The sequence below is a fragment of the Protomyctophum parallelum genome (genome assembly GCF_964188405.1).
Source record: "Protomyctophum parallelum genome assembly, chromosome: 6".
Classification (NCBI taxonomy): Eukaryota; Metazoa; Chordata; class Actinopteri; order Myctophiformes; family Myctophidae; genus Protomyctophum; species Protomyctophum parallelum.
The window spans coordinates 27,363,733-27,386,669 of record NC_139701.1 but is presented as its reverse complement, the minus strand read 5'-3'; the positions used below and the strand labels follow the sequence as shown (position 1 = coordinate 27,386,669).

The following is a 22,937-nucleotide window of genomic DNA, read 5'->3' as shown; positions in this document are numbered from 1 at the left end:
GAGCGTACAAAAAAGTAGCAAAAAAGAATCACAGAATATACTGTGATTCACAGTATAAAAGACCAAAGGCTCGACTGGTTATCTAAACCTGAAGCATGACCCGCTGCAATGGTCCAAGCAGGACTTAAACTGTGGTTCACAAGGTGAAGTAGTATTACTGTATTAGAGGGTGAAAGAGAATCAGTGGGAAGGGATATTTAGGTCACATTCTCACCTAATACTTCGGTAGACTCGATGCGATTGGGCAGAGAGGTTGGGATTCTTGCATATTTAATTTGCTGTGGTTTGCCTTCACACTGCGCACTGTTCTTTTGGGCATGGAGGCACAGCGCTGAGCGCACTGAGAACAGACAGCAGTCTATCGAGATGAAAGTTTATCGAGATGAAAGTCCCTACTCCCCAGTCCCCACACAGTGACAGCGCTCCATGTTTACGCACAGACAGACAGACAGACAGAATAGGCTATTCTGTAGGCTACACTGCAGTGTTTTTATGCGTTTCCTCAAGTGTCCTCATTTCGACCAGGGCCACATTGTTTGCTTCATTTCATTATTTGCTGCGGATTGCATTCACACCTGCACCGAATCGTAATCTAGTGCGATTGGAAGCGAAGCGAAACCCCCGTTTTTGGTCGGAGTAGAATGCAGTTCTTTGATGCGCATTAGGATTCGAATGATGCTTCACACCTGCCAAACGAAGCGCACTTTCTGACAATGTGCAGCAGGATTCGTTTTAATCGCAGTAAAGCTTTCTGGTGTGAAGTTCTCCTTAGTCACTCACCAGAGTATCTGGGTAAGGCCAGATACCCTGGCTAGTACAAGCTCTCGGGGAGAGATTTGAGGATGTGGGAAGGGCTCTGTAGTTGCCAGAGTATGTGGGCTGTAAAGGCCAGATATACCATGGCTAGTACATGGTAAACTCTCAGGGAGAGGTTTGAGGATCATCGCTGGGAGTCATCGTTGCACCTGCTCTTAGAGCTCAGAGATTCCCTTGCCTTTTATATCGTTGGCTAAGGTTCTTGTGTCATCCCATTTGTGTCACGCCCCAAAATATAAGTCTATGATGTTAGACTTAAATATATCTATATCTGTGATTGTCAGTTATCTCGATATAGTTCTAGGCATCCTGTGACACAGTCTAATGTTGCGTTCACACGGGCAAACGCAAAGACGCAGTCTACCATTCATTGTCAATGGAAGCCAGCGACATGGCAATGCAAAGACACAATGATTCATGTACAGTAGGTGCTCCAAATGATTCTCCCATTCCTCTTTGCGTCTGCCTGTGTTAACGCATCGTTTCTCTTCTCTTCTCTTCTCTTCTCTTCTCTTCTCTTCTCTTCTCTTCTCTTCTCTTCTCTTCTCTTCTCTTCTCTTCTCTTCTCTTCTCTTCTCTTCTACAGCCATGTCATGGTTGTGCTAGTGTTGCTGCTGCTGATCTGTCCTGTGCACTATAATTATCTAAGGGATGGTGTCAGGGTGTGACGTTCTGTCATGCTGCCTGACTCAAACATGCTATACCTGACTCACTGTAATATATATATATTTTTTTTAAAGATATTTTTTTTGCGGCTTACGCCTTTTATTGATTTTTGAAGGGACAGACAGTAGACTGACAGGAAACGGGAGAGAGATGGGGGGATGACATGCAGTAAAGGCCGTGTCGGGTCCGGGAGTCGAACCCGCGGCACACTGCGACTGGATTACCAGTCCGGTGCCCAGACCGTTACGCTACGGCCTGGGCCGACTCACTGTAATATTAATGTGCGTGCGTGTGCCTGCCTACGTGCATGCTTGTGTGTTTGTGCGCGTATAACGTATATGTGTGTGCATGCATATTTGGGGATGCATTTGTGTTTGTGTGAACCCAATGTGCCACTATTGTATGTCTGTCAGTGCTAGTGCCAGCCGATACTATAACAACTTCTGTCCATTTGGCAGCTTATACTGTACCTGTTAGGACTGTCTGCTCATTACTGTAACATGAACACCAGTATGGCAAAGAAGCACGCACATGTGCATGCACGCACGCACACACGCACGTACACACACACGCGTGGTTATAGTCACAGTTACAGATGTATGCAATCTAGAATACATGCACATGTAGGGTACACACTAGGGCTGACCCCAAAAAATCGATTAATCGATGTTCAATCGATACGCACGGGAATCGATTTTTAAATTTTGAATCGAATAGTCATAAAAAAAAAGCGTCCGCTTTTGGTCCACGAGACGGCCCCATTTGGTCCGCGAGCCATGCTCACGCCTCGCAGCACCGCAACGCCTCCTCCCCTCTCCCCCTCACTCGTGGTGGTAACAACAAGGAAGGAAGTCAACACTGCACACATTCTCACCTAATACTTCGGTAGACTCAATGCGTATGGGCGGAGAATTTGGGATTCTTGCATATTTAATTTGCTGCGGTTTGCCTTCACACAGCTGTCATCCGCAGCAATTGGAAACGCAGCAGGGGGACCTTTATCAATGTGTTCCATTCATAAACTAGCCTACACAGTGAAATCTATGGTGATAAAGTTATACTCATAACGTGCATGTGTCGTGCCGTCTGGGACTGGACCCCCCACTCTCTCTCGCTCTCTCACTATACGCACGCAGCCACACACTGTTCTTTTGGGCATGGAGGCACAGAACTGAGCGCACTGATATAACAGACAGCAGCGCAAAATGTTTACACGTTTATTGAGATGAAAGTTCCTACTCCCCACTAGTCCCCACACAGTGACAGCACTCCATGCTGTCTCCATGCTATACCTGACTCACTGTAATATTAATGTGCGTGCGTGTGCCTGCCTACGTGCATGCTTGTGTGTTTCTGCGCGTATAACGTATATGTGTGTGCATGCATATTTGGGGATGCATTTGTGTTTGTGTGAACCCAATGTGCCACTATTGTATGTCTGTCAGTGCTAGTGCCAGCCGATACTATAACAACTTCTGTCCATTTGGCAGCTTATACTGTACCTGTTAGGACTGTCTGCTCATTACTGTAACATGAACACACCAGTATGGCAAAGAAGCATGCACATGTGCATGCACGCACGCACACACGCACGCACGCACGTACACACACACGCGTGGTTATAGTCACAGTTACAGATGTATGCAATCTAGAATACATGCACATGTAGGGTACACACTAGGGCTGACCCAAAAAAATTGATTAATCGATGTTCAATCGATACGCACGGGAATCGATTTTAAAATTTTGAATCGAATAGTCATTAAAAAAAAGCGTCCGCTTTTGGTCCGCGAGACGGCCCCATTTGGTCCGCGAGCCATGCTCGCGCCTCGCAACACCGCAACGCCTCCTCCCCTCTCCCCCTCACTCGTGGTGGTAACAACAAGGAAGGAAGTCAACACAGCAGCCTGCAGTCATGCCGCCACAAAAGAAATCTAAAGTGTGGTTGCATTTTAGAATATGCAAGGAGAACAAAGAACAAGTGGTGTACAGTGTCAACTATGTGACAAGAAATTGGCGTATCACATACGGGTTGGCCCAAGTGGGGCAAAAAATCCGCGGCAAAATTTCACGCATGGGACAGGGGAAAAAGCCCCTGACCTCCTGGGCTCCGAGGGACTTCCAGGCGCGCTAATTTGAGCCGCGGTCATCGACACTTTTCTACCCCAAGAAAGAGCCTCGTCGGAAGGGTCTTAGAGCGGCGTAGACCGCGGCGCAAATTAGCGCGCCTGGAGCTCCAGGACTGGTGCTTTTTTTGGTGTTTTCACATCTGAGTTTCAATCGGAAGAGAAGCTAAATCCCTACATTTTCTGGATTATAGGCTATATATATTTTTTTTTGAGAGGTAATGCCTGTGTCAGGCAGTTGACTTGTTAAGCCTTGTTTTTATTAAGCCTAATTATTTGTGCGTCACTGCTTTCATGAAGGCTGCAACAGTTGTTGCTTCAATGCGTTTTAAATAAATGAGACCAATCCAAGCATGCCTTTCTCTCCGCTATTGTTTAAGGTGCACGCCTCGCATCGCGCACCTCGCATCGCACCCCCCCCCCCCGTTGTGTTTCGAAGCGTCGACGATCTAAACAAATTTATATCGAAGCGTCGATCATCAAAAACGTAATGGAAGGTCAGCCCTAGTACACACACACATGCACACACCCAGTATCCGTGTGGTTATCCATCTGTTCTTAGATTGATTGATGAGCATGGACACGGCAGCGTGAACGTGTCCCCCTGAGCGGTTACCGTGGTGACGGAGCACCCCCACCCTAGGTCACTGGCTCCAGCCCAGCTGCTTCCCCCTGATCAATATCTAATGTCTAATATCGTCATGTCGGGTGGAAAACCCTTCCTTTTTTATTATTTTAGAAATAGTGAAAATAGCTGGCGTACAAACTCACATGTCACATCGCGGTGTGCTGTAAGCTCGTAGATCTTTTGTACATAAAAAGTTGAAATATGGAGAATGAGGTTTCACCATCAATATCTATAGTAATGAGTCAGACTCATTAATGCTGGTCTTGATATTAGTCTAGTAGTACAGTAGTTTGAATGTTTGAAACAGCAGCACTAGAGAGAAAGATGAAAGCAGGGTGTGTGTGTGTGTGTGTGTGTGTGTGTGTGTGTGTGTGTGTGTGTGTGTGTGTGTGTGTGTGTGTGTGTGTGTGTGTGTGTGCGTGTGCGTGTGCGTGTGCGTGCGCGTGCGTGCGTGCGTGTGCGTGCGTGAGACTTGAGAGAGAGAGAGAACACGTGCATGCGATGAAGTTGGAGAGGCTTTTTAAGTGCCTCATTTGTTTAACAAGCTTCTGTTCCGGTAAACAGTGTTGGGTACACACAGTAATACATGAATATGCATAATAAGCATATTCACGGGAAGGTGAAAAGGGGACAGTGCAGGCGGTTATAGTGACATTCAATACTGCGACGACCTTAACAAAGTAGAAGTTGCATTATATCTGTGATTTGAGGAAACAAATTGTATAATAATGGTGTCACTGAAATGCTCTTAACAAGAGATGTTTTTTAAAAGAGCTCCTAAACCAGGGGTGCCAGTAGGCTGTGCAAGTAGACCACATGACATGCTCCTAAAATATATAATATAATTTTAAAAGAATGGCATCTGCCACTTGATTAATTGTCATAAAAAGGACCTGTCAGCTCAAACCCACAAAGCAATACTTTGTTATCAAGAGCGTTGCAGACAAACATTACAAACTACAGTTATAATATATTTAAAAAACCTACCAATTCCATTTTGCCCCATTCTAAGTGTGTTTGTCTTATATCTAACGCCTCAGGTAACTGTTTAAAACTATTTTCAGCAATGGGATAATATTTTTGGGGGTGGGTAGATCTTGTTGAGTTGCAGTTAACCCATTTTGGGGCGGGAACCCCTTTTGGTGTTAGCATTATGTTATGCTTTAGCTATTGAAAAATAGCAGATCTACAAGCTCATAGCGTGCCACCGAGTGGCGTGCTACGAGCTTGTAGGTCTGCTATTTTTGAAAAATCGAAGAACCACTGACAGAGAAACATAGCTTTTTCTGAAAACTGTCAGGATGTAGAAGACATTTTTAGAATTTGATCTCAGGTAAGTAGTTCTCGAGTCAAAAAAGTGTGGGCACCCCTGGCCTAAACGATTGACAAAACAAGACGGGTTGGGGCGTGCACGTGGGCGCATATAGTCAGCACCAATTTGGTTGCGCTCAGCAGGGACAATCGGTGTGTTCTCAACGTCCCTATCTATCCACACAAACGGGTAGCGAGAGTAATGCCTAATTTATGCTTCGTCCTATACGAAGGAGTCCAATTAATCCACTTTGATCCAGTACTAGAGGGACTGTGGGTTACAAACTAGGTCATACAGTACTTCAACTACATATAAAATGTTGTTTAACCCATTCAGAACGGGAACCCCTTTTGGTGTTTTAAACATTATGTTATACTTTAGCTATTGAAAAATAGCAGATCCACAAGCTCGTAGCGCGGCACTCAGTGCAGAGCTTGTAGATCTGCATATATATTTTTTAATCAGGAACGTTTTTAACTCATATCCTTGCTTCTGGTGGGACCCTGGAACAACATATTTACAGATGGGGGTCGACAGCCAAATACAGATAATTCTTGACGTGAAAAAGGTTGAGCAACACTGACATAGAAACATAGGTTTTTCAGAAAACTGTTAGGATTTATTTTCATTTTTTTAGAATGCCGTTCATGTCTAGTAGGAATAGGAGTAGGAATAGATGTGTACATGGAACGAGGTGAGGTGGAAGCAAGGTAGGAGTGATGGGAGAGAGACAGACTGTGACAGTGATAAATGGTTTATATCTCAACGACAAGAGTGTCTTTGTTAAACTGCAGTGCAGAAACCATTTTAGGGGAAAATAATGGCATTAGTCACTGAATAGGGTGAACAAACCCTGTGACCCATGAAAAGCCCATTTCATGTCATCTTCTTTCCACTTTGCTTCAATTCTTATGTGAAAACGTTTCAGATAAAACCGGAGGAGAGCTTGCTCGGCGGTGCCTCTCGTGGCTCAAGTCACCTTAAGACGGCGCCCCTCTGATGGTGAAACAGAGTGCGCCTTTTTCAATCGGACTGGTTTTCCAATCATGCTGTGACATTGTGTGGCCAAAGCTGTGACTAGATAATAGTTGTGTTGACGGTGGTATAGTAATTGTGCATAGCGTTCAGAGTGAAATTATCTTTGTAGAGGTGCCTGCATTGGCTGCCTCCTCCCCGTGATGTTATCATGTTGACCACAGAGGGATAAAGACCTGTGATTCATCAATCAGTGGAATAGACTGAACCCTACACAAGCTGGATTGCACCTGCCTCACATTATAACTACATTTACAGTTTTTTGAGGCAAAAAGATGGTGACGGTATTCCAAGGTGTTTGTGTTGAAGTAGTATCTTATGCTAATAAGATAACGTGTGGATCTAACCTGAATCCTATTGTATTTGATGATAGTGGCAAGGAAAAAATCTTCTTTTAATATCAAACAGAACACTGCTCTAAGGTGGCTGACATCTACCTTGACTAGTTAGGGAGGGAGGGGGAGAGAGAGGGAGAGGGAGATATGAAGATAGTTTTTTTCCCCTCTACCTTTATTTACTCAGGAGTGCTGTACAGCAAACAATAACTAAAAATCACACCCGTGTTAAGTGAGTGGTGCAAGTCCGTGTGGGGGTCTCCGGGGGGTCACTGGAAGTTCCAGACCCACAAGACCACGGCCACGTCTGAAATGGTAGAGAAATGAGAGATTTACCATGTGGGGGTCTACGGGGGTCCCCGGAACATCCAGACCCCCAGGAACGCGCCCAGGGGGCTGGGCCGATTCTGGCGAGCCGCCCCACGTCCGAAACGGTTGAGAAATGACAGAGTTAACGTGTGGGGGTCCCTCTACTGTACTGTACTGTACTGTACTGTACTGTACTGTACTGTACTGTACTGTACTGTACTGTACTGTACTGTACTGTACTGTACTGTACTGTACTGTACTGTACTGTACTGGCACACCCGAAATCATCATAATACAGTTAATATGTGCGTGTGTGTTTGTGTGTGTTTTAGGTTGCTCACAGGTGGTTAAAAACAACCATGCTAGCTATTTTCGTGCTCATACCCAGGCAGGCAGGCACCCAGCCACACACATACTGTAGCTCCGTAAGGGAGTGGTTGCACCACTCAAAAACAGTCCGCACCATAGTTAATTGAAGTCTGGTTAGTCTTGACTCACTCTTGTATAAATTTATATCCGGTCGTCAAGGGTCCTCAATTGAAATCGGTTTCCTCTCAAAATGGTGCGCAGTGTTTTTTAATCATTCTACACATTGTACTACTGGAAATAGAAGTAGCCAGTAGTTGAAACTACTATTGGGAAACAATCAACTGCTACGGAACTGGCACTGACAACACGACAACATTTTTCTGTATCTGCATGAGATGTGCCTGATTTAAAATATATATATATTCGTCGCTGTCCGGCAGAAACCAGCCAACCGTTTCTTTGTTTTTGTTTTCATGAATCAATGCTATTGAACACCCTTTACGTCTCTGTTGGTTAAAAAATATTGAACCAATGAAATGTATTCAAAGGTTCTTCTGACAAAACCAGCTAAACATTGGACCCTCATACTTTCTGCTAAAGCACATAACTCCACCCTCTCTCACTCCCCCTCTCATGCAAGTATCTGAGAATATATAAAGTCATAATATCAACTTCGATGAAACAGTATTGCTTTGTTTTAAAAATATACGTTTATTTACTTCATTTCCTAAAAGAATATTTTTAATTTCCTGAAAAATGAACATTTTAGAGATTTTTTTCTACCCAACGGCAGAGGTATTGTTTCTAAAGAACAGAGGGTTATTTTCTGAAGGTCTCGGCATTGGAGCTTCAAAGCAGGTCAAAGAAGTTATCTATATTTCTCATCCTCATGGCATTTAGCACTAAATCCTGTGACCCATAAATGACAGTGAGGCATCTATATACTGTAGTAAGTACTGTATATGTACCAGGTCCTGACCTTCAGCTCTTCGGGAGGCGGATTGGTCAAATCACCGGAGACTACCTCACTGGTGTCATCATCTGGTGGGGTGGCATTTGTGGATGCTCCCACTAAATTGGCCACTAATTGACATCATAGGAATCTCATTCCAGTATAGATGGCTGTGCAAACACACACACACACCCACAACCCACCCCCCCCACTCTCTCCAATGGAAGGCTAATAAATAATTTGCTTAGGTTAATTATTCACCCTGCCCAAAGAGCAAACATTTTATTTGGCAAAAAAAAAGTGTTAACTATGATTGCGTTTTTTTTTTAAACTTTTTTCTATCTTTGCGGGTCCATTTGGTTGAGTTGTTTTTGTGAAACTTTTGCATGTAACACGTATACACTTAGCAGAGTGATACATACAATACATGTAATGTTAATTTCAAGGTATGTTCTCTAGCCAATATCTTCATTGTCCTCTGCTTCTTCAGTGTGTGTGTGTGTGTGTGTGCGTGTGTGTGCGCGCGCGCGTGTGCGTGCGTGCGTGCGTGCGTGCACATTTGGACAGAAAGAGAAGGAGAAAAAGAGACCACAGAGTGATAGAGAGAGAACGAGGCAGAGAGATACATAGAGAAAGAGAGAGAAAGATGCAGATAGAGGGAGGAGGACACTGTGGGTGGAGAAGCTTATTTCAACTAAACCAACCAGAGAGAAGAACAGTGTGGGAGTGCTTCAGTACAATTCCTCACTTGGTCAAGACAATCACTGTTTACACGCACACACACACACACACACACACACACACACACACGCACACGCACACGCACTCCTCTGCATTTCAGCATTGTCAAATAAATCTACATTTTCTGTACACAGAACAATTAGAAGGACAACTTAGAACAGCATCAGAACTTACTGAAGTTCCATGAATCACCACTATCAAAGAGGGAGTGCCGTGATCCCCCCTCCCCCCCAAAACATGATCATCGGGTACTATGATTATACTAGGAGAATTATTTTTCTCCAAAAAGTGTACAGAACGTGTTCAATTTATGTTTTTATGTGACCACACCCACCAGTTCATTAAGTATGCCTGGTTTTCCTGGTGGGTGGTGACCCACCTGAACTGAAGCCGCATCCACAGCTGTTGTGTATGATAAAGGGGGAGGGGTTAGGGGAGGGGGTGATTTTGTGATGTCACTATATCACTGTCATTTCGATTGGGCCTTTTGATAAACCAAAAATACTCAGGGAACTTGGGAAGATTTTCAATATTCTAACCACACCTGGAGGTCGATTAGAGTAATGTTAACTCTATAGATAAAACAGAAAAAGCAATGCCATACAGTCTACAGAAAGAAATATCATACAAAAATCACACCTGTGTGAAGTGAGAGGCGCTAATATATTAAAGTCTAACTCATGTTGCTATGATTAGGTGATGTAATGGTGATGTAAAACTAACGGTGACAAAACAAACATACATTTTCCCTTCATTGTCAATGGCGTTATTAAAACAAACATTGTACTAAAAACATTAAACCTGTATATAGGAGGGGCTAGTGCCCCTCAAAGATAAGTAATAATGTATCCATTTCTAGCTTTAGATTTGTTAAACTTTTTATTTTGAAAATGCAGAACTGAACGGAATTTGAACACATTGCAGTTGATGAAAGCTTCCATTATCATTATCATTACAAATTGTCACACAATACTATGTCGGCAAACATAAATTAGGCGTCCCACTTAAAGATAAGATAAAAGTACATATTAGTTAACCATGTTCTAAATGCTATGGACAATGTGGGCTCATATCATATTGAATGTGCTCCGTGACAATGACACGGGGCATAAGTCAATGTTATTGCTATCATGGTGTGATGCTTGTCATGATGACAGATACAACACACGTCAGGGACCTGTCATTACAGGTTATGTCACTGTGCCACAGTTATCAAACCTGACAACTGACAAGGGGACAAGCTGAGCTCACTGTGGTGGCTGTTTCGGCTGAGAGATAGAGACAGACAGAAAGAGGTGTTGACGGTCATGTGAAAGAGACTGTACAGCTCCTGTGGTGATATTACGATATAATAACTTGACAGCGCTCCTGGTGATTTAAAGATTGACTTGTCTAATAGACGCCTTAACAGACGACGTCACACTGATAAGCACCAGTATGTGCTCGCAGGCTACGTACAGCACATGAGCCCAATCACTCATAAGATGCAATGGAAGAGTGATCAATGCACTTGCGTGTAAAAATGCACATCTGAAAAACACATTTTCAGATTCTATTTTTTTCCCAGTGTGGATGAAGAATGCTTATGATTTATATTGTGATCTCTTGCCCTTGAAATATATAATCCTTGATTCCTTGGTTTTTGTTGTGTGTAAACAATATTAGCAGTTCAAAGCAGTTGTCCTCAAAACCACACCTAGAGACGCTGTCATCCGACCAGAGGGAGCGCTCTATGATCACAGTCATCTATGATGACAGTCACCAGTCACCAGGCTCAATGTTTGTAAACTAATAATTGGTCTATACTATGGTTGTAGCTTTGGATGACTATTTGTGATGCTGGTGCTTTAGATCACTATTGTCTGCATGTGGAATGGAGTGAGGTGGTCCTTATTGAATTGAGAGAGCAAACTTTCGGTACAAACCTCTTAACTCCTTGTACTGTAATACATTAAGAGAGGGGGGCATGCCAGGATGTCCACTGGCAGACGAGCAGACCATTTTTAGACCCCATCCCCTGGTCTCCATAACAACTAAAACACAACAGAGACACACTAATGATTTGGAGAAAGAGGGAGAGATGGAGATGACTGAAAGAAGTGTGAACAAGAAATGAGAGAAAAGCTAAAGATGAGGGGAAGGAAAAGTGAGGAGGGAGAGGCGCTGCATAAAGAGAGAGAGGTGTGATGCTATATGAGGCCCTCGGATGGGACATGTTCATTTATACATCTGTACATGACTGTGAGCTATCTTTTCTCTTAATTAAACCAGTCCCACATGTCCTGGCACTAGGGATGTGCCAAATTCTCACAATCCTCACAATCCTGGTGGAAGGTAGGGTAAGGTACATGCATTTATAAAGCGCCTTTCAACACAAATGTTACAAGGTGCTGTACAATAAATAAAATTAAGTAAAACAAGAGCATCACATAGATCAACAATAAAAAAAAAAACAATGCAATGAGTTACAGTAGGGCAGTAAAATACATATAAATACACAGTACTATATAATACATTACAAACCAAAATGCTTACGAAACAAAGGGGTTTTTATCAGCTTTTTAAAGGCATCGACAAACTCTGCCCTCTTTAGTTGAACTCTCTTAGTCTCTTAGTTCATTCCATAAGGTAGGGGCTACGAACGCAAAAGCTCTATCGCCTTTTGTCCTTAGTTTTAGATACATTGAGAAGGCCTTTACCTGAAGACCTACAGTAAGTATTCTCACATTAACCTTGGCGGACAGTAATTCAGTTAAGGAGACAGCCCATGGAGAGCTTTAAAAGTGATTAACACATTTTTAAAAACAATTATGCAGTCGATTGGAACCAATGTAAATCGGCAAGCACTGGAGTTATATGAGACCTTCTAAAATTATTCGTTAAAAGTCTGGTAGCCGCGTTCTGCACCAGCTGGAGGCGGTGTATTGAGGAGCGACTAAGATTAAAGTAAGTAAAGTATATTAATTAAGCTGGGAGGAATCTCAAGGGGGTTTATAGTGACTTAATTTTGGCAGTGTTTCTTAGTTGAAAGAAACAGGTTTGAACCACTTTTTTTTTAAATATGTGGTTCATTTGATGGTCAAATAAAAATCCTCGGTTCTTTGAAACTTTTGCAAAGTGTGCTGATGAAGGACCCATGGACTGCTTTATTTCATCATATGCCTTCAGGACCTATGATAAGGATTTAATTGAAGAAAAATGTCTGTCAGAGGACATGTGATTAAAACTGATTGATTAAAACACCAAGTGTAAGCATGTATAAAGAGAATAAAATAGGACTGAGAATTGAACCTTGGGACACGTGCAGAGGTGGAGAAGGCAAACCACTGTAGTGCAGTCCCCCGTAGTCCTACCCATTGTTCTAGTCTACTGATCAGAATGGTGTGATCTGTCGTGTCAAAGGCTATACTTAAGTCCAGCAGCGGCAGAACCGAACACTCCCCAGAGTCTGCATGCATCAAGATGTAATTTGAGAACCTGAGGAGTGCCGCTTCAGTGCTGTGCTTTGGATGAAAGCCAGATTGAAACTGAAATGAGTTGCATGCATGCCCCCTTCTCTACTATTTTGTCAAACTAAATTTATTGCAATAATATTACATTGTATTTGGCAGTGTGGCTCTGCTTCACAAATTGGTCAAGAAAATAGTGTGCAAATAACTTGCGTTAACCTAGCCTAAACAACATGCTTTCTCTAAATAACAGTCTTAGCAGACGTGATCAAGCAAACTTGTCTATTGAAGTATACTGTACAGTACATAGTACTACATACTGTAGCATATATGAAGTTTGAACAACAAGTACCCACCATATTGTACATCAATTATACAAGGATAGAGCAGTGCTAGAGGGTGAAATAGATTCTAAAAAGGTGAGTTTTCAGTTTGCGGTGTAAAATGGGGAGAGTGTCTGAAGTCCTGACTGATGGGGAATGTAATTCCATAGCTTATCCCTTCTTTGTTTTCACCTCATCACTCCATCTTCATCTTTCACTCTGGAGGCATCCTGCTCAAAGGAGATAAATGTGCATTCAGAGAAACTGTGAGAGATGGCAGGCAGAGTGTGAGAGAAGTGCCGGTCCAGGGAGAATGGGAGAAATTCAGGGTAGAGGTGTGTTGCAAATCACAATGAAGGGAGCTGGGAGGACAGCAGGAGAAGATGGAAGGGCTAATTAACAGGGAACTAGAGAGAGAGAGAGAGAACGAGGGTGGTCGTCAGTATGGCCACAAAGGTGTGTTGAAGTTTGAAAAGTAGAAAAACAGACAAAAAAAGTGTTTATGGATGTAGGTTAACACTGCCACACACACAAAAGTGTATGTGACAAGAACATGTGTACCTCTGACCGAGAGAAGAGTGGTTGTGCGGATGTATACAGTATACTCGTGACGTGCACGTCTCAGCATCTGTTTGTTGTGTGCCTCGAGTGTCTCCTGTCTCCTGTGTGTGTGTGTGTGTGTGTGTGTGCACCTGTGCATGTTAGTTTGAGGTATATATTTTTTTACCAAAATTAACAGAATCACATTCTTGGACACATCAGTATGTTCATATGAATCCCTAAGAAAGACAATAACAAAGTGTGTGTGTGTGTGTGTGTGTGTGTGTGTGTGTGTGTGTGTGTGTGTGTGTGTGTGTGTGTGTGTGTGTGTGTGTGTGTGTGTGTGTGTGTGTGTGTGTGTGTGTGTGTGTGTGTGTGTGTGTGTGTGTGTGTGTGTGTGTGTGTGTGTGTGTGTGTGTGTGCGTGCGTTCAGGATCCTGGCCACAGCAGGGGCACACATGAACATCCCTGTAGACCTAAGGACTCTCAGGGCGGTGCGAGTTCTGCGGCCCTTAAAACTAGTCTCAGGAATCCCCAGTGAGTACTACAAATGAATAACATGTCTACATGTATGTGCATGGGTGATGGCTCGTTTAAGCTGTCACACCTGGCCTAAATCCAAATTAATTGGACTCTGAGCTGGGTGTGACTGCACAGTGCACACCTGCTGTGAATACCACAGGATAAATCAGTCATCCTGTTGTGAATCATGCACACAGGACAAAATAGTCATCCACTTAGAGACAGCAATTCCCTCTGCTCTGGCTTGTAACATCTTGCCCTCTTTCTACAATAAATGTGTTTGATTGTGTCCCTGTTCGGGCACCAGTGTAGAAAGACGGCGACCAGGGACGCAGTCAAGTACTGTAGATGTTCAAGCACATTGTAGACTAGAGAGAGGCTACTTTACAAGCCGGAGCAGATGGAATTGCTGTCATGATAGAGGCTATCTCTTAGTGTGTGTGTGTGTGGGCTTGACTTGCCCTGTGTGCATCGATGCACACACAACAGGTATGAGTCCTTAAGGTTCGACCTTAGAGTATATATATTTATAGAGAAGGCACCCAGAGGAAATCTCGAGGCGAAATGGACATAGTGGCCGAATGAAGGTATTGCAGCCTGGCCCAAAACACATGAACGCGCTGTCCGTTGACTATCATTGTACACGTTCACGACGGACGACGCTCGTGCGCGTTCAACGGCAGCGCGTTCATGTGTTTGGGGCCACTCACCATTGCAATCCGTCCCAGAATGCACTCTGTTCCTACCCGGAAGGAGGAGTGAATCCGCCTCATGCGCTTTTGAGCAACTCAATGCAAGTGGATGGGAGGAGAACTCGGGTGTCTACTCTATAGATATATATACTCTATGGGTTCGACCTCCCGTTAGTTCGTCCGGATTAAGGTTGGGGGGGGATGCGTTTCTCCCGTGCTTGCGGTTATGTTTAGGTTAGAGTTAGAGATAGGCTTAGTAATGGTAGATCTAACGGGAGGTCGAACCAATGACATGTTAACATAAGAATTGTGTGCGATATTGTCGGGTGTCTCTATCGTTTAATACAGTCAGTCACTCATATTTGATACAGTCTGTTTCTAGCTAAAATGTAACTAATTCAGCAGCAGTAACTTTAGCGTTTTCTCAGTTGATTCTTCATATCCAACTGATGATTTGTTGTTTTTCTTATATGAGGTGACCTAAGTACAAATAAATAAATACACAAACCTGTGGACACCCTCTAGCGATATTGACGTCAGACTTCAGTGCTCTAGTAACAAACTTGTCAGTGGAATATTGCCAATGCTGACACATCCACATCCAGACTGTTTTGACTCCCAATATTTAAGAGTCAGTGCTGATGGGAGATTTTGTTGGAGTAGTTTGGTCATTCTCAAACTTTATTTATTTATTTAATTCATGTTGAGAACCAGTGGAGTAGTTGATGGCCAAGTGCGCAAGCAATCGTCGAGTTAAAGGAACATTTTTACATTTACAGTTAGTTAGTGACGAGGGCCAGACTTCTCAGAAACACTTCTGTTGTGATGTTCCCAAGGTCTGCAGATCGTCCTCAAGTCCATCATGAAGGCCATGGTCCCTCTGCTGCAGATCGGCCTGCTCCTGTTCTTCGCCATCCTCATGTTCGCCATCATTGGTCTGGAATTCTACAGCGGCAAGCTTCACCACAGCTGCACACCCACGCCTGGCATCCTGGGTATAAGTTCACCTCTACACTGTAAAAAAGGGATATTTACTCACACCACCCATAAAACCTTGGAAAATACTGTAAAAGAATGGAAAAGGCGGGGATGAAGAACTACAATGTGGCCAGCGCACTGTGCGATTCAAGTCACAGGCAGTGGCACATTGCCACACAAGCAGACACACTCCACATGCACATTGGAGATTTGAACAGTCAGAATGTTCAAATGTGTTTATGTCCCCCACAGACCTAGTGGAATAATACAATATTTTTGTAAATATTGTATTTTTATATACAATTTTTTGGGGCAAAAATAAATAAATATATATATATATATATATATATATTTTTTTTTTGCTCAGTCGACTAAGAGGTGGTCAGTCGACTGAGACCCGTTCCGATCGATTAGTCGACTATTCGACTAATTGAGGTCAGCCCTAGATTATTATGCTTTTTTATTCCAGCAAAGTCAATAATACAGTATGCTCGATCATAGACAGGCAATACACTCATACACACATAAAAGCTAGCTAGCAAGACAGGAGGCTTGGATTGTTGCTATTGTTGTCATTTGTATGTTCTGCACACAAATAATAAGCTTGTATGCTCACTTGCACACGCACGCACGCACACACAACCAGGCACACCAACAGAATTCAAAACCAGCTTCCTCCTATGTAATTAAAGCCAGTAATGCAGCACGCTACAATGGCTCATTGTACAGTACATTCACAGTAACCTCCGAGCCATTGCCAACACAGATAGATGGACTGAAGGGAAAGTATTTATCTGTTAGTAGAAGTGATGACAATGACGTCAGCTGTGTACTCAGCTGTGTACGTCGGCTGTGTACCCAAAAATATAGATATAATATAGAAATATAGAAAATATAGAGCAAAAATAAATGCAATGTATTTTGTTTTTACTTTCTTCCATTTCGCATTGTGAGCTTGTAGAATCCGCTATTTTGAGCGCACGACACCGGACCTCAACTAAGTATGAATCCAGCTTCACGTTGCCCCACACATGCTGTCTGTTCATCAGTGCTTCTTTCTTTCCATCCATGAATCACCCTGACCGCTCAGAAAACGAGACAGTGGACTCGTCTGAGTCGGAGTTCCCGTGTGGCGTACGTCAATGTCCGGCTAAGTACATATGTAGCGGCACCTGGATCGGCCCTAATGACGGCATCACCCAGTTTGACAACATCTTGTTTGCCCTGCTCACTGTCTTCCAGTGTATCACCATGGAGGGATGGACCACTGTCCTCTACAATGTAAGATTCACACGCACGCACGCACGCATACACTCACATAAGCACACATGCACAAGCGCACGCATACACATACACACACCGTGTGAACATCTATAAATCAGACCTTGCATTACTATAATCTCCTTCACAGTAAGCTGTCAAGTAGCCAAAACCCAAGAGACATCCTTAAGTTAGAACTTCACATTCTCATCAGTGTGACTCACAATCTCTCTCACTGGTTCTCTGCAAATAGATGAGGTGTAACAGTGTTGCATTAGTATACGGGCCCCAACATTACCCTGGCTTAATGACCTTTTTAGGATTCATTGGTGTCCCACCCACTGATGTGTGCAGATTTGGATGCTTCAAATCGCACCCTCCTGCACTCTCAGACGCTCTGCTTCGTGATGCAGAATTGGATTTAGCCAAACAGTATGAGAGGTGACTGAGTGTCCACACGGCAGAGCGATGTATGGATTCCAGCAGGCTCTGTACTGTGGGACTCTCAGCTCGACTGTCACCCCTTCATTTATATCCTACAAACCCCTTTTGGTGTTTTTAAGGATTATGTTATAGGCCTACTTTAGCTATTGAAAAATAGCAGATCTACAAGCTCGAACAAGCTTGTAGATCTGCTATTTTTGAGAAATCGTGAAAATGTGGCACAAATCTTTGAATATATAATCTTTCAGAGCGAACGTTTTTAACTAAAATCTTTGCTTCTGGGGGGTCCCTGGAACAGCATATTTTCACATGGGGGTCGGTGGCCATACAGATAATTCTGGCGGTCCTTGTCATGAAAAAGGTTGAGCACCACTGACATAGAAAGAAAACTTTTAGGATTTCGAAGATTCTTTTTTAGAATTGGTCTCAGGTCTAAATGGCAGAAAGTGGCTGCCTTCATTAACTTATTTACCGCCGAGGTTGCCTTTTTCGCCTATTTTAATATAAATTGATTACGGTTTACAACCAATGAAAAGTATTAAAAGGTGCTTCTGACAAAACCAGCTAACTCCATTGGACCCTCAAACTGTCTGCTAAAGCAGCTAACTCCACCCCCTCTCCCCCTCTCATTCAAGTATCTGAGACACGTTGTCAACGGAATAAGCCCCAGCAACGACAGCCAGGCTGTTATCAGCCAAAGTTATGAACATATCCGACGGTGTAAATCTGCAAGTCACAAACCTATGGGTGTTTGACCATATCATACCCATATGGAGATCCCTGTCATCAGGGCAAATCGGCATTCTTAGGCAAACGGCTTAATGCCCATACTCGGATGAATCGGCTCTCAGTCTCCAAATATGCCCATGCATATTTCACCCACGCAATAACCTGGAGAGGGAGACAGAGAGCCTATTTCACTATGCTGGTAGTTGGTACCAAAACCTTAACACACTGCTTGATGTTTTGCTTTGCGGTGTGTTGTCAGCACAATAACCGGCAAGCTGATCACTTTTTTTTGTACTTCATCATAATTATAATATTATTGCAGTGGTCTTTTTTTCAGTGTTCTTGCATTTCTCCTACAGGCCAACGATGCTTTGGGCTCCACCTGGAACTGGCTCTACTTCATCCCTCTCATCATCATCGGCTCCTTCTTTGTCCTTAACCTGGTTCTGGGAGTTCTGTCTGGGTATGTTCATAAACCACACTGTAATATCCTGAGAGTGACTCTGGTTCACATTTGTACACTCTGAATTACAAATGGATACAATGTCAGCAGACCAACTGTTGACAGACCAAAAAAGTGTTGCTGTACAGTATATTGCAGAACTACAACTGGAACATTTCCATTTAGAAGAAGTTTTCTTTGATCACTAAAACAAATTGACAGGCAGTGAGATGGCATGCTGGCTGGCATAATGTGCTGGCTGGCTTAGTGGGGTTCCGTATCCATGTTAAATTATAGAACCATAGACATATTTAGATGGCTCAAGGCGGAGTCTCTGACATAGTTCACCCGGCGGCCATCTTGCTGAGGGGCTACAGTACAATATGTTCTATGGCAGCTCAAACAAATATAGTCATAACTCGCTCAAATCTTGACAGAACCTACACGCATCTATCGCCAGATGGCCCTGTGCTCTCGCTTCAATGTGAAATGCTTAGAAGCGCCAAAAAATGCCTGCCACTATCTTAATTTACTTCATTTTCGTCAAAAACAACTCCTAGCCCCGCCATCATCACGCAGAACACGTGTCACAAGTGAAATGCATGTTGGGAGTGACACAGATTAATGTAGGGGTCACACTTTTCTGTGCAACAGTCCCTTGCCTTCTCCACCGCACCTCCCCTTTAGGAATTAGACAGCATTAGGTGCGTGGCAGACAGGCAGCTGAAAACCTGCACTGACACAGCGAAAGCATCCCCGCCTCCTCCTCCACTGCCAGACAAATACAAACAGGGTTTTTCGACACCCAATCCGCTCGGGACGGGGGGTTTAGCAGCCGCAACGTTGGACGGGGGAATTTGCAGCCAACGTTACGTGCGCTAACGTGAACACATGCGCTGCTTTGCCACCACACTGTCCGCCCCCCTCCTCCACCGTGCGTTATCGTCCAGACGTCCACACATGCACTGTGATGCACACAAACTTTCCCAGTAGCCTAAAGGTGTTTGTGTTTCGACACCACAACATGTAATGAGCGGATCCATTTGGATGATTGTTTTTATATGGTATGACATGAGTTACTGAGTGAAAGGTTAATGGGCAATTCACTGTCATTATCTCCACTTGAGATAGATAGAAGACCCCTTTTCTTCTGATGTTGACTTTTGTCTTGTCTCATCTCCCCTCAAACATTTCTTCTCACCTCCCCTTGGCTTCTTTCTCCACCTCTCCTCTCCTCCACATCCTGTGGTTGAGTGATGAGGAGAGGTCAGTTCAACTATAGCTCTCTCCCTGGTGACTGTAAAACTGATTTATAATCTAAATAAGAACACTGTTATGAATACCAATGAGATTGTGAGCAAGCAGGGTAAATAAACAACACTGTGTGTGTGTGTGTGTGTGTGTGTGTGTGTGTGTGTGTGTGTGTGTGTGTGTGTGTGTGTGTGTGTGTGTGTGTGTGTGTGTGTGTGTGTGCGTGTGCGTGTGTGCACACAGGGAGTTTGCCAAGGAGCGAGAGAGGGTTGAGAACCGCAGAGCCTTCATGAAGCTGAGACGGCAGCAGCAAATTGAGAGAGAGCTGAATGGCTACCGAGCATGGATCGACAGAGCAGGTGGCATTAGTCTCAATCAGTGAGCAATCCAGGGGATTGCTACAGATGTGGGTCTTAGTGAGAAATGGAGTTTGTTTCACCAGAAGCCTTGACACTGACACTAACACGTCCATCATGGACTGCAGCGCTAATCTTGTTCGCCACATTCTCCTCCAAACAACCACTTTTCAAAGTGGTTGTAGATAGGTTCCCGGCTCGTGTGGGACAAATCTGGCATGAAGTACTTAAGCCACTTGAACCCTATAATATACTTTGTTGACAGGAGTTGCAAGGGCTCTATACTATACTATACTATACTCCTTTTTTCCCTCTACATATACTTGTCTATTCACTGAAAATAGCTTAGTTTGTAGATGTCGAATGGTGGTCACCACCCCAAAGTGTCCCTGTAATATTCCCCTTTCCTTTCCTATAACATTCAATGTCAGTCTAATACTGGTCATAATGTGTTCACTAAGTATAAACTGTTGCTTTCCAGAGGAAGTGATGCTTGCTGAGGAGAATAAGAACTCAGGACCCTCCGCTCTTGATGGTAAGACAGGAGAGGACTTTTTAGCTGGTTGTGCTTTTTTTTTAAAGGCTTGGTTTTAGATTTGCTTTTGTTAGTGTTATTGTTAGTTTTAGTTTTTTTAAATTATTTTATTGTTTATTACAGGTATGTTTGATGTGGAGACCAAAGAAGAATAACTAAGGACATTTCCGTTTGTTTTAGTTTTGTGAACACAGTATAGTTTCATTATTTATTATCATTATTTATAAAGCCTTCTTTGATTTTTTATTTGTAACTAAAATGTGTTTTGTTTTTGTTTTTTTGTTTTTATCTAGATTTAGTTGTCTTTAATAGCCCACACAGAGCAAACTATCTTTGATGAGTGCAGTGTGACTGAACCAATAAGGTTATTTCTTTTATGAAATGTTGATTGATTGATTGATTGATTGATTGATTGATTGATTGATTGATTGATTGGCAGCTCTCAGGATGCTCCCAGAGTGGAGTACAAGTGGTAACTATGGTGAGACCTATCTCTCTCTGTCCGACTCGCTGTCTCTCTCTCTCTCTCTCTCTCTCTCTCTCTCTCTCTCTCTCTCTCTCTCTCTCTCTTTGTTTCTCTCTGGCTAAAATGAAAGTGGGCTCCTGTACTGCATAACACAAAGCTGTACAGTGTACACAGTAAAATCCTCAGTGTTATTTATCTCTGTCTGCACATGTGTATACCCGAGATATGTAATTGTCCAAAGAATGTAGCCAAATGGATCTGATATACATTTGTACATTATTTTGGTTACAAAGTTACAAGTTACAAATGGATTTTACTGTGTAGCAGAACCATGGTTTCAGGTCCAGCTGCTGTGATGGAAATAAACACAGACATCCTAATAGCTTCGATTAAAAAGAGAGGTGGCACACTACTGTTGCCTTAGCAACCACTGGGCTGAAACTGTGCGTGTGCATCGGCACACGTGTGCATCGGCACACGTGTGCGAGAGTGCAGATGTACACGCACGCACGTGCGTATGTTGCATGTGCGAGTTTGGTGTTGACAGCCAGGATGCAGTGTTCCGGCTTTCTTTGTGTGTATGGCTGCCTGCGAGTGTGTGTGTGTGTGTGTTTGATAAGTGACTTTGTGAGAAATTGCACAAGTAAATATTGACTTCAAGTCTAAAATCAAAAAGCGTTTGGGGGATGGATGGCTACATGGGTGAAGGGACATCATAAATCATAAGCGCACATGGCATATTATCTAAAATTATGGCATGTTTGCACTGCACTGTATGTGACCCGGCGTGACTGATCAACATGGTTTGAAATTCTAAATAAAGCATGGCTTGTGGAGCTAACTGCCTCCGAGCATGGGTTGACTGAGCCATTCTGAAATAGCAGCACTGTTTTCATTGTTACGGGATACTTCTAATGACATTAAATGATCATTTTAACCTCATTAAACCGTGGCGCTAATGAGCATAACCTTACCCTCTGGCTACAGCATTTGAGCATTGCAGTCTTCTCGGCTTAGCTTGTCCATTGAAATGGCTTTTACTATGATCTTTATGATTTGCTTTTTCATTATATTGCCATTACTTCTTTTGATTTCACGAATGAATTTCATTGCCTGCTTTTACTTATGGGTATCCTAATAGCAGTGGTGGAAGATTCTTACTTAAGTAAAAGCAATACTACACTGTAGAAATATATAAGTCCAAAAAGTATGGGTGCAGTGCAGTACAGTACAAAATGTAAAAGTAAGGAATAATTTTACGTTTTACGTAATGCATCACTGCAATGTTGCAGCTGGTAAGGGTGGGGCTGATTTTAATTATGTAATGTGCTCTTGGGTTGCTTAATACATCATCATTTATCAGTGTTGTATTAGTAATCTAAATCTGCAAGGTGACTAGTTCTAAAGCTGCCAAATAATTATATATATATATATATATATATATATATATATATATATATATATATATATATATATATATATACAGTATATATATAGTAAAGTAAAAGTACCTCATAATTAAGTACACTTCTTGAGTAAATGAAATTAACTGCATGTTACTTTCCACCACTGCCTATAGGCATAGTGTGGTAATGTAACGGGCAATGTAACGGGCAAGCAGGTGGCATAAAGGTCAGACATATATTTGGTTCCAATGTTTCCTAGCAACAAGAGAATCCTGCAAAGCACCAATATTGAGGCATCTCCTTGGACACCGTTGC

The 22,937-nt window shown here is 43.0% G+C and overlaps 1 protein-coding gene across 1 annotated transcript in view; it reads left to right on the top strand.

Moving 5' to 3' along the window:
- Positions 1 to 22,937, top strand: part of cacna1ea (calcium channel, voltage-dependent, R type, alpha 1E subunit a) — a gene marked incomplete at its 5' end in the record, with an annotated part of 146,325 nt that overhangs the window by 64,418 nt on the left and 58,970 nt on the right. Inside the window, 7 exons of the mRNA XM_083766471.1 lie at positions 13,975 to 14,078; positions 15,592 to 15,750; positions 16,824 to 17,014; positions 18,526 to 18,629; positions 20,103 to 20,218; positions 20,697 to 20,750; positions 21,190 to 21,231. Of these exons, the coding sequence (XP_083622597.1) occupies positions 13,975 to 14,078; positions 15,592 to 15,750; positions 16,824 to 17,014; positions 18,526 to 18,629; positions 20,103 to 20,218; positions 20,697 to 20,750; positions 21,190 to 21,231 (770 nt within the window). The remainder of the gene's footprint in view (positions 1 to 13,974; positions 14,079 to 15,591; positions 15,751 to 16,823; positions 17,015 to 18,525; positions 18,630 to 20,102; positions 20,219 to 20,696; positions 20,751 to 21,189; positions 21,232 to 22,937) is intronic.